We start from the raw sequence: 12,893 nt of genomic DNA, 5'->3' as shown, positions 1-12,893 counted from the left end.
TTACTTCCTGAAATTTTGGATGCTTAAGATAATGCAGTTTTGCACAGTTTTACATCTTCATTTGTACTCCTAAAGCTGTTACACCTTGTATGGTTGCTGATGTAGTGTGTGATTAAAGAGAGGGGTGATTTTATAATGACAAAATTAATTTTTTGTTACAGTTTTTATTAAAAGAATAATGAACCATAGTTTAGATGGGGTGCTTAATATGTATACAGTACAACTTAATTTATAAATGATAATATTGGAAGTGTTTATACCTCGTATGGAGTTCATTCTTTTCCCCCCTTATTAATACTTTTACATTTCAGAGTTTCATCATTCAGTTCAATTCATCATTTCATTGGCCTATTGCCCAATCTATTCAGTAACATCCATTCAGAGGATGATTGGAAAAAAAATGACCTAAATATCATCTAATTAGCTTCTTAACACAGAGAATCCTCATGGGTTAAGGTGACTTGGCTACCCTATGTAAATAGGCATCGGAAACAATATTTATGTAAATTAACTTTTTAAAGAACTGAATTCATCCTTGGCAAATATTCAAGACAATATATTCTGTAGTTTCTAGTGCTTTGCTAAAGACTTTTCTTTTGAGTGTATTGTATGTCTATATTGATTTAGCTTGTAGAAATCAAAGTAATTTCAAGCCAATTATATTCTTTAACCTTAACACCATTCATGACCTTTTCTTACTCTGTGGGCATTATTTTGTAAGATATTTCACTCTGTTTCTATGTAATTCTTTTGTACCTTTGTTCCTGCAGTATTTTAGGAGGGGTGAGCCACGGCTTCACGTAGGATGCAATAATTGAATGTACATGTATATTTTTAACTGACATTTTATTAATAGGTTATATCTAATAGCTGTCTTTCAGCATAGTATCTAAAAACAAGATGCTAACATCAGGGAATTTAACTTAAGTTTTCCAGTCCTGTTCATATTTGCAATGTATGCAATCATGTCATTTGAAGTATATTTTCCAGAATGTACATTTTCATGAACGTTGTCGTGACTTCTGAAAAATGTATCTTGGAGTGTGAACTCTTAAAATAATGTATTAATTCCTTTCGATAAAATGTGAGGATGGAGGGGAAACAGCAGCTTTTAAAAAATTTCTATGAAAATACCACCTCACTTTCTGGGAAAGTTAGCAGTAAGCTTTAGATTGATATAGATGTTGCATGAAGAAACATGATAAAGTTCTAACATACATAGAAAATCCTCACTGTAAAATAATCATGATTCAACACTGTAGTAGCTGTTATTTCTTTTTACTTTGAAGAGGAGTGAGGTTTATTTTGCACATGGAATTTTATTTTGAAATAAAAGCAAATTTACCGTCAACAAAAAGGGGCACACCGATTATCAGAATAATCTTAACACTGTTAGATTAAGCTGTCTATGTCAGAAAAATCATACAGTGACAAGAAGTTTTGAAGATGTTCCAGACAAGATAAATGGAAACCATGGTGCCACAATGCCTTTTTAGAAGATTGCTTGTTTTTAAACATGGCCTTGCAAAAATTGTAAGTCATCTGTTACTGACAAGATAAAGTATTTTAGAAAACCAAAGTTTTCCAAGTTTTCTTTGTATTCAGAAACACGTATGTTATTCCTAGTATTTCTGACCCAAACAAGTGCCAGCCTTGATGCTCTTGCATGTAAATATTACCACAGTACTTTTTCTGCTGTCACATCCGTCTTTTTCCTCAATGTTACCCTGAGCTGATTTGTGTCAAAGATTCATTTTCCTGCTTGCTGAAACTTAAAAAGTAAATAGGTAAACCCTCAGCCCTGCATTTAGATTTCTTTTCATAGAGCAGAATTGTGTTTTGATCCTAAGCAAAGCTTCTTGTATATCTCGTTTTCTTACTAGACTAACACTTAACATATTCTGGTTCTGTCTTTAAGATTTGATGCCTATCATTGATAGAAATACACTCAGCAAATTACTACTTTTACTCTTTGTATTTTGTGTTTTCTGTGTTCATTGACTATTTGAACATTACTTGTTTTATTTAAGCTCATATTTGGCGTTGAATGACCAATGCTACTGTATATTGGTTACTGGAGTATTTATATATTTTATAAAGTTTAAGATTTTACTTTTGCACATATAAAGGAAAAAAAAACCCTCAGATTTTAGTTTACTGTGACTACATACATTTAGGTTCTGTATCTAGATTTATCAAGTTTCTTAGAGCTCTGTCAAATAATGCATGTGCTTGAAGAGCTAGTATTTTTAAGAAGCACCAGTACTCCTACTGCTTGTTGTTTGGGGGCGTGTATGACATCTCAGATGGTACAAATCCCTTAGAACATCTATAATAATTACCGATTACACATTTGTATTTGTCCCAAGTTTTAGGCTCTAACCAATTATGTTTGGGTAAAAAATAAAATTAAAAAAATAATTTACTTTGTAAAGAAACTGAACTGAAGAAGCTTCTTGGATGAGACGTGAAATGTTTTCAAGGAATGCAACCCAGAAAGTCCACTTGCCTTTTGGAAAAGCCCCTTTGGGACAACCATGACCTGGATTATTGAGAATCTCCATAGACATTTCCTCTTAGAGCTTACAGTGGGGCAAAAAAGTATTTAGTCAGCCGCCAATTGTGCAAGTTCTCCCACTTAAAAAGATGAGAGAGGCCTGTAATTGGCATCATAGGTAGACCTCAACTATGAGAGACAAAATGTAAAAAAAAAACCCAAACAATCATATTGGCTGATTTGGAAAGAATTTATTTGCAAATTATGGTGGAAAATAAGTATTTGGTCACCTACAAACAAGCAAGATTTCTGGCTCTCATAGACCTGCACCTTCTTCTTTAAGAGGCTCCTCTGTCCTGCACTCATTACCTGTATCAATGGCACCTGTTTGAAATTGTTATCAGTATAAAAGACACCTGTCCACAACCTCAAACAGTCACACTCCAAACTCCACTATGGTGAAGACCAAAGAGCTGTCGAAGGACACCAGAAACAAAATTGTAGACCTGCACCAGGCTGGGAAGACTGAATCTGCAATAGGCAAGCAGCTTGGTGTGAACAAATCAACTGTGGGAGCAGTAATTAGAAAATGGAACACATAAAAGACCACTGATAATCTCCCTTGATCTGGGGCTCCACGCAAGAACTCACCCCATGGGGTCAAAATGATCACAAGAACGGTGAGCAAAAATCCCAGGACCACACGGGGGGACCTAGTGAATGACCTGCAGAGAGCTGGGACCAACATAACAAAGGCTAGCATCAGTAACACACTACGCCACCAGGGACTCAGATCCTGCAGTGCCAGACGTGTCCCCCTGCTTAAGCCAGTACATGTCCGGGCCCATCTGAAATTTGCTAGAGAGCATTTGGATGATCCAGAAGAGGATTGGGAGAATGTCATATGGTCAGATGAAACCAAAATACAACTGTTTGGTAGAAACACAACTTGTCATGTTTGGAGGAGAGAGAATGCTGAGTTGTATCCAAAGAACACCATACCTACTGTGAAGCATGGGGGTGGCAACATCATGCTTTGGGGCTGTTTCTCTGCAAAGGGACCAGGACGACTGATCCATACAGGACAGAATGAATGGGGCCATGTATTGTGAGATTTTGGGTGCAAACCTCCTTCCATCAGCAAGGGCATTGAAGATGAAACGTGGCTGGGTCTTTCAACATGACAATGGTCCCAAACATACCATCCGGGCAATGAAGGAGTGGCTTCGTAAGAAGCATTTCAAGGTCCTGGAGTGGCCTAGCCAGTCTCCAGATCTCAACCCCTTTGGAGGGAGTTGAAAGTCCGTGTTGCCCAGTGACAGCCCCAAAACATCACTGCTCTAAAGGAGATCTGCATGGAAGAATAGGCCAACATACCAGCAACAGTGTGTGCCAACCTCTTGAAGACTTACAGGAAACGTTTGACCTCCGTCATTGCCAACAAAGGATATATTACACAGTATTGAGATGAACTTTTGATATTGACCAAATACTTATTTTCCACCATAATTTGCAAATAAATTCTTTTCAAATCAGCCAATGTGATTGTTTTTTTGTTTTTTTTTACATTTTGTCTCTCATAGTTGACGTCTACCTACGATGCCAATTACAGGCCTCTCTCATTTTTTTAAGTGGGAGAACTTGCACAATTGGTGGCTGACTAAATACTTTTTTGCCCCACTGTATATATTTGTTTTCGTAGATTTTCACGGGTGTAGGTATGCTGGTTTTGTTGTATTCGGGTTTTTCCCCGTGTAAGAGTGTAAGAATCTTACACGGGAAAAGACCTGAATACAACAAAACCAGCGTATGTATGTATGTATGTATGTATGTATGTATGTATGTATGTATGTATGTATGTGTGTTACAACCCCTGGTATGCCCAAATATGTCTCCCTTTATGAGCACAAATACAACACACACACACACATGTATTTGTGTTACAACCCCTGGTATGCCTAAATATGGGAGGAAGGTCACTACTCCCTCTTTCTGTCCTTCGGCTCATCACAAAAGACCATGCAGGCAGAAAACCATATTTTTATTTTTAATGTTGTCTTTTTATATTTGTGTTGTATTTGTACTGAAAAATAAATAAAGGGAGACTAGTATAGATCTATTTCGAGCTAATTAGCTCTCATCAGCTAGCCATACCCTTACTGGGATTTGAACCTGGGCTGTATTATATCTTAGGCAGGAGTCTTAGCCACTAAGCCACAGGCTTGCCTCCTTATCAGTTGAGCCAGGGAAATAGTATTTGTTTTACAACCCCTGGTATGCCTAAATATGGGAGGAAGGTCACTAGTCCCTCAGTAGTGACCTTCCTCCCATATTTAGGCATACCAGGGGTTGTAACACAAATACATACCTATTTCCCTGGCTCAACTGATAAGGAGGCGAGCCTGTGGCTTAGTGGCTAAGACTCCTGCCTAAGATATAATACAGCCCAGGTTCAAATCCCAGTAAGGGTATGGCTAGCTGATGAGAGCTAATTAGCTCGAAATAGATCTATACTAGTCTCCCTTTATTTATTTTTCAGTACAAATACAACACACACACACACCACATACATACATACATACATACATACATACATACATACATACATACATACATACATATATATATATATCCATCCTTAAATCACAGTGGTAATACAAAGAGAATGCATACAATGCACATAATTACAAATCTACAAAGCTGCCAATCTTTGTTGTTCATATGTATTGTATGCTGGAACACTTCTGTGATTAGAAAAAAAAAGGGCTGAACCAGGCATCCAAAATGGTAACAGTTGGGTATTACTTTTTGATTATTTTGCAAAATTATTCCGTATTCTTAAATGATTTTTCAGTGCACTAGAAAGTTTCTGGAAAAATAGAAATAAAAATAAATGGTGACAATAACATTTTTAAATGTTCAAAATGTGTGATGACTCCATCAAACTATTAAATTATCCAAATAGATAGTTAAAAAACATTGTAGTAATAATCATGTAGTGACTATGAAATAGTGAGGAAAAAATGTTTCTTATGAAGTTGAAAATTACTTTTTAATTTTGTGTCTATTTGAGACAAAATAGAACATTTTTTCATAAAAAGCTTCCTATAACAATGACTGCTATTTACTACAACGAGAGGCTGCAATGCTGCTTCTTAATCCATCATTTTGCTGAACTTCCATTTCTTAGACTGAAATATTTTTTATCTTTTCGCTATTTACAATGGAATTTTAGAAGGGTTCTATAGTCAAATCTAACCATATTGTACAGCTTTTGCATAGGGTTAGCAGTCACCTTTAGTACATTTGGATTAGAAGATGTCTAATAGGATTCTTTCATATTGCTGCTTTAAAAAAGAGAAGAACTTCAGAAATTAGCAGTTATCCAAAACCCATGAAAGAAGGTTTAATTCTCTCTTTCTTCATAGCAGATGTACTCTTCCAAAGTGACAGTATTTCAGCAGCTGATCTGTGGCGATAGCTATCTGCACTACCTATAATTTTAAAAGAAAAAAATGTTTTTGCTCCTAAATTTAGAAAACACAAAATTCAAATTTGATAGCAATGTGTAACATTTCCATTATCTACATACCGATACTAATATATAAGCAGACTTCAAATTCTCTAGACACATATTTCCCTTAAATGTCTTGCCCCTGTACTCTTCAGTGAATTGTCTTCTTTTTTTAATTCATTATTTGCCATGACTGATATATTTGCATTTTCTCATTGTCTGAGTGTGGAATTGAGGGTTGGGAGGTGGGATAGATTCACACCAAGGTCATACTCTGGCCTGGTTTTCATTTTTATGGCATCATTCCTTGCCATGGATAGATTGCTCCCTTTGAGCTCTGGAGTATTCTGCCTCCTACTGCAGGTAGGAAGGACCTATTTAATCAGTATATCCCAAACAACTGATAAACCCAGTGGAGTTTTAAAGGGAATGTGGGATTATTCCTGAAACTTGCATGTTCTGGCTGAGATATAGTTACTATTTGGAATGTGCAGGTGACAACAGGCTTTAGATCAGATCACACTTATGTGGATTCTGTGACCTAGGATACTATGGAATTTCCTGATTTCCCAAGGAGTTCTAGCAGAGCGAACCGGTAGTGGTATTTTGGCCTTGGTCACAGAATCGGTAGCAACACAGGCTGGCCACGCCCCCGAACCGGTTCCCAGGTTGCCGCTGCCATTGCCAGCATGTTTTTTAGTAATTTTTTCATGTTCTGTGCATGCACAGAAAAATGTACAGTCAACTGTGCATGCGTTCGTGCAGTGATCTGGTAGCAACTCCGGCAGCAACCCACCCCTGAGTTCTAGGATATGAAGTATCTTCAGGCAAGTATCTTAAGAGAATGATTCTGCCTGTTCTGCAATGGCCGGTGGTCTGTTCCCTCTCCCCAAAACTTTCTTGGACCTAACAACACTACAACTTTCATCCAGTTTCCAATTTTCCTTTTTAAGGGAAGGTTGTTGAGAATTTCAGTACTTCCAAAATTCACTGCTATCTTATTGGTGCCCTATCACTATTACATGAGCTGTATTGGCTTTGGTTATTTGTTTCTTCAATAGGTTTTATGTTTTAAATTTTAATTCAGCTATATGTAATGATGCTTAGCTGGTCTAGTGATTTTGTACATCTTGTCTAATTGAAAATACATGTCACTTTTTCAATTTCAGGATATGTCAAATACTGATGTAAAAATATGTCAGTATAGTAAATCCAGAAGTCTAATACACATGCCTTATTGCAAACATAATATTTCTCTTCAGCTGCATTTTGTGTAATCTTGAAAGGGTCTGTTGAGCATAGATAATTCTATTCCAGTGTCCTGGCAGAATATATGTTTGTATATGAAATGTGCTAGCATGAATTTACCCACCTGATTTAAAACATGGTAATGTAAATGCTTCTTTGTATGTAGTTTTTGTGTACCAGTCAACGACCTTCACCTTTGCATTTTGATAATGAATATACTGGTGCAGTATTAAATAATCAAACTCATGTGGATATATAATTTCTTCTTTTGGAGGAGCTGGTGGTAGCTTTGTAAAAGGTCTAAATGAAAAGCATAAATAGTTCAGTGTTTGTCAAAATAGTCTAATTTGCTAAACTGTAGACGACCCATAAGAATAGTTCCATGTCCAAACCTTTATCTAAGAATCTTAATGACGACTATGTTGCCAGTGCAGTAAGCAGTGTTATGACTTACAAATGAATACAGATAATTCCCACCTATGACCATATTTGGAACCAGAATTTCTGTTACCAAATAAGATGGTTGTTAAGTAAATCACAGCTCATTTTATGACTTCTTTGTTTAGCTATGGCTGTTAAGCAAATCACTGCATTTGTTAAGTGAATCATAGCAAATCTGGCTTTTCCCATTGACCTTGCTTGTCAGAAGCTGGCTGGGAAGATCTGAAATGGCAGTTGCATGACTCCCAGATGCTGCAACCATAATAAATACTTGCTAATTACCAGGGTAGATTTGATTTAAATCAAGTCAATTTAAATCACTAGTAAAAAGGCTTGATTTAAATTGACTTGATTTAAATCATATTTTTTAAAGACCAACTGTCATCTGTGTCCTGCAGTGGCTCCTCCTCTGACCCGCTGTTGACTCACCAACAATCCCATTCACTTTAATGAGATGACTGGTGATGCAGCAGTGACACAACAAGGTGAGGGACTTGGCGGGCAGGAGGTGAGTGAAGGCCCGCTTACAGGCACCGCCGTGATGGATCTGACAGGTGCTCTTTAAATGTGAGGACTCATTTTTGCTGGTAGTTTAATTATTATTATTTGCAAACAAAATGGAAGGTTTTCTATTTAGCTTTCAGAGCTTGGATTCATTGAATGAGTTTACCAAAAATATAAATATTGCAGAATATACAGCCCCATGCTACAGAACAAAGCTCCATTTCATGCTGAATAAACTCAATTTTTAATGTATCTTAAATAGAAAACTATCCTTGAAGAGATTTTTACTCCAAAAACATTTTATTAAAATAAATTTGATGGAAATCAAAATCTAATTTAAATAAAAATTTGGTTTAAATTTTTAAAAATCTGATTGTTTTTATTTAAAAAAAAATTCACTTTTATCCATCCTGCTAATTACCAAGTGCCCAAATATTAATCACATGACTATAGGGATGCTGCAACAATAATAAATGAATTACTAGGTTGTAAGTCAACTGCCAACCTAGCAGTTTGAAAGCACGTAAAAAATGCAAGTAGAAAAATAGGGACCAGCTTTGGTGGGAAGGCGTTCTGTGCACCTTTGGCGTTTAGTCATGCCACATGACCACGGAGATGTCTTCAGACAGCACTGGCTCTTTGGCTTTGAAACGGAGATGAGCACCGCCCCCTAGAGTCAGGAACAACTAGCACATATGTGCGAGGGGAATCTTTACCTTTAAGTCATTTTTGTAGTGCCATTGTGACTTCGAACAGTCATTGAACAAATGGTTGTAACTCAAAGATTCCTTGTTAGGAATGTAGGACAGATGCAGGGGGGGGGGGGGAGGACAAATTTCCTACTTTCAGATTCATTTTCTGAATTAGGACTGAAAAGGAAATTTGTAGAATGTTTTAGGTATGTCTTTAAAATTGGTAATGAAGAATAAGGATATTTCGTTTACCTTAACAATCCTTGAGGAGGATATGCAATATAAAGTCGTGCCAGCTGTCCAGGAAAGTAACCAATAACATCCTTTCCCTGATGAAAAAGAGTTCTGATAGAACAAACGAATGAATGAGCATTTATATTTGAAATAGATTTTTCTAATTTGCATTGCCTACTAAATTAATGGCTAAACATCCAGCTATTAAATAAAATCTATCATAAAACTCAAAATTGGCACTATTTTTTTCTATAACTAACACAGAATGAAAATGCCTAAAGAAGCCATTGTGGAACTGGTGAGGTTCCTACATAGACAAGTTATAGAAATGTCTGTGATACATTCTGCAGTTATCCAGATTTTTACTAGTTACTTCTACCGTGAAATAAGAAAAAAAATATTTTCTCCTTAGCCAAAGTGATTTGGGCAGAAACATCCTTTTGATTGGCTCTATTTGCAAATTTAAAAGTTCCAAAGTCCAGAGAATTTCATAATCAGTTGAAAGGCAGAATAAAAAGTCAATCTAAATAAATAAAATTATCCTGCTTACCTGTTTTATCAAATTAATAAGATAAATTAAAATGTTATTAATCAACATTTTAAAATACCTAATAACTGGTAATTATGAAATTGTAATCTATGCTTCCTTTGTTTCTAGAACATGTAGACAAAACTTTTATAACAAATCATTGCAACGATAATGAATATTTAATCATTATTAACCAAAATAGGACTATACAGATAATCTTTAATTTATGCCCATAATTGAATCCAAAATTTCTGTTGCTAAGTAGGACTTTTGTTAAATGAGTTTTGTCCATTTACTACCTTTCTTGCCACCGTTGTTAAGTGAATCACTTCAGTTATCAAATTAGTAATGGGTTGCAGCTTGAAATGCTTGTAATCATATTTAGCTAATTTATCTAACAATACATTCTGAACCTAAATGGTTAGACAGTAGTTAGAATGTGGTTTTGTAGGCTAACTGCCCACTGCCAGGAGATCGGTAAAATGAGGACCCAGATTGTTAGGGGCAATATGCTGACTGTACACTGCTTACTGTTGTAAAGCACTATGAAGCAATATTTGTTGTAAGTGCTGTTGCTATTGCTAGATAGATCCTTCTTTTCTGTCAGCAAGATAATTCCTGGCCTGGTAACAATCCAGAAAAGGGAGAGGGAGGAAGTCATGAGAGTCTTCTCCTTAGAACTGTATAGGACAATTATAGGAGAATGCAAGTTCAAAACTGCTGATATGTTAAGCATAAGTTTAATATATACCGTATTTTTCAGAGTATAAGACACACCGGTGTATAAGATGCACCAAGGTTTTGATTAAAGAAAAAAGTTTTTACACTCTGCAAACCACCCAAAAATGGCTGTTTTTCATTGTTTTTTTAAAGGCATGAATATCCTTTAGGAGGCTTGTAGAGTGTTCCTGGGTGGTGCCTCCCCCCAAATGAGCAAAAACATTGCCAATTTTTCATGAAAATGGGTCCATTTTTTGTCAAAAAAATTGCATGCATAGCCTTTAGGAGACATAGAGTGCTCCGGGAGGGGGGGGCAAAAGTGAGCAAAAATGGCCTATTTTTTCCTCATTTCTGCCCTCCCCAGCCCCCAGGAGCACTCTGCACAGCTCCTAAAAGCTTTGCATGGCCATTTTGGTGAAGGGGCAGGGTTTCAGGAGGCAAAAAATGCTGTATTCAGTGTATAAGACGCACCCAGATTTTCAGCCTCTTTTTTTTGAGGGAAAAAGGTGCATCTTATACTCTGAAAAATACGGTAGGTAGTCCTCGACTTATGCCACAATTGAGCCCAAAATTTATGCTGCTAAGTGAAACATTTGTTAAGTAAATTTTGCCCCATTTTACAACCTTTCTTGCCACAGTTGTTAAGTGAACCACTGCCATTGCTAAGTTACCATGTTTCCACAAAAATAAGACAACTGACCCCCGATAATAAGTGCTTGGCCTTATTTTCAGGGAGGTCTTATTATTTTTGAGGTGCAGGAGGTGGCAAGCATGGTCACCTCATGGCTGCTGCTGTATTGCAATATTTTTGAGCTTATTTTCTGGGGAGGGCTTATTTTAACGCATGCGCTCAAAAGCCCAATTGGGATTATTATCTGGGTAGGTCTTATTTTCCGGGAAACAGGGTAGTAAGATGGTTTTTAAATGAATCTGGCTTCTCCGTTTGCTTGTCAGAAGGTTGCTAAAGGTGTTGACATGACCCTGGGACAGTGCAACTCATAAATATGAGTCACTTGCCAAGTGTTTGAATTTTGATCATATGACCACGGTTATAAGTGTGAAAAAGTCATTTTTTTCACTGCTGTTGTAACTTTGAATGGTCACCAAATGAATTGATGTATGTTGAGGACTACCTGTATAAAATTTATATAGGCTTCCATACGAAATCCTGCAAATCCTATTCTTAACCAATACAAAATATTAAACATTTGACCACCTACTCAGGGAAAAAAGTAAAACAAGAAAACAGGCACCAGTGAAGCAATTTTTACCTTATCTTCTGGTGAAGCCTCCCCGCGGCAGGTTTTTTTAAATTTCAAATGTGCCCACCAGTCTAAAACAATTGTTTCAACTGATTATTAGGGCATTTTGATGTGAGTCACAATACAAATATGATAATGTTTGTAAAATATTTTCAGCACATTAAAAATATTCTGAAGTAGATTTTTAATCGTACTGTATCCCTTCCTTTCTATGATGCATGAAAAAGTCATTTGAGATTTGTAATTAGATTGCTTCATTGTAATTAGTTTAATGTTATGTTTTGTAAGGTAACAAATAACCTCAAAATAATCATTCTGAGAGGATCAACCTTGAGGGATTGTTTGTTTTTTATACTTTACCCTGGAATAGTCTCTGGTGCTGGATCTATAAACTGTCGTAATTTTATTGCTGCAACTTGTCCGGCCATGAGAATTCCTAGAGAAAAAAAAAATGCACTGTAATACCTACTGCTACTAATTCAATATTTGCTCAATATATAAAATCATCGTCTCATAATATTATGTATACTCATGTAGAAGCCCAACCACAGATAAACCAACTCTCATACTTTTACTCAAAATAACAATAGCACTTAGACTTAAATACTGCTTCATAGTGGTTTTACAGCCCTTTCTAAGCAGTTTACAGAGTCAGAATATTGCCCCCAACAATCTGGGTCCTCATTTTACCCGACTCGGAAGGACGGAAGACTGAGTCAACCTTGAGCCTGATGAGATTTGAACTGCCAAACTGCTGACAGCCAGTGATCAGCAGAAGAAGCCTGCAGTTCTGCACTCTAACCAATGCACCACCACGGCTCTTTGAAATACTATGAAAAAATACCACTCAGAGATAAGCCAAACTACAATTTCCATTGGATTTTGGTTAAAAATTCCAGAGAAGGCTTATCTGTGCATGGACTTATAAACAAATGCCATACGCAAAAAGATAGAAATTCAAATTACATGGCAATCTGTTACTAGGTTTACTCTCTAGAATAACTAATCTTATTGGGGAATAATATTTCAGCAAAAATCAACATGGCAAAGCTTGCTAACAGATGGAAGCAGAGGAAAATTCCAAGGTGTTTCTTAGTATAAATATCCATAACAAATTATAACCTCTTTTTGAAATGATGTGTCCTTGATGCTCTCTGAGCTTGGTTGTTTTCTTGCAGATGTTGCATTACCTAAACTTGATAAACCTCATGAGTGCTAGATGACGTTACCTAGCACTGATGGTATTACCTAG

The 12,893-nt window shown here is 36.4% G+C and overlaps 1 protein-coding gene across 1 annotated transcript; it reads right to left on the bottom strand.

Annotated features, from left to right (window-relative positions):
• Positions 1–5,139: 5,139 nt before the first annotated feature.
• On the bottom strand, positions 5,140–12,073 carry SPMIP3 (sperm microtubule inner protein 3). The gene is made up of 3 exons (XM_081944883.1): positions 12,002–12,073; positions 9,149–9,241; positions 5,140–7,559 (listed from the first exon to the last, which is right to left on the bottom strand). The coding sequence occupies exons 1-3, from the start codon at positions 12,067–12,069 to the stop codon at positions 7,376–7,378; spliced, it is 345 nt and encodes a 114-aa protein (XP_081801009.1). The 5' UTR covers positions 12,070–12,073; the 3' UTR covers positions 5,140–7,375.
• Between the last annotated feature and the right edge of the window lie 820 nt (positions 12,074–12,893).

The sequence above is a fragment of the Natrix helvetica genome, assembly GCF_964273705.1.
Source record: "Natrix helvetica genome assembly, chromosome: 2".
NCBI classification, from domain to species: Eukaryota; Metazoa; Chordata; class Lepidosauria; order Squamata; family Natricidae; genus Natrix; species Natrix helvetica.
The sequence above is the reverse complement of the archived record's forward strand: the minus strand, read 5'-3'. Positions and strand labels throughout refer to the sequence as shown.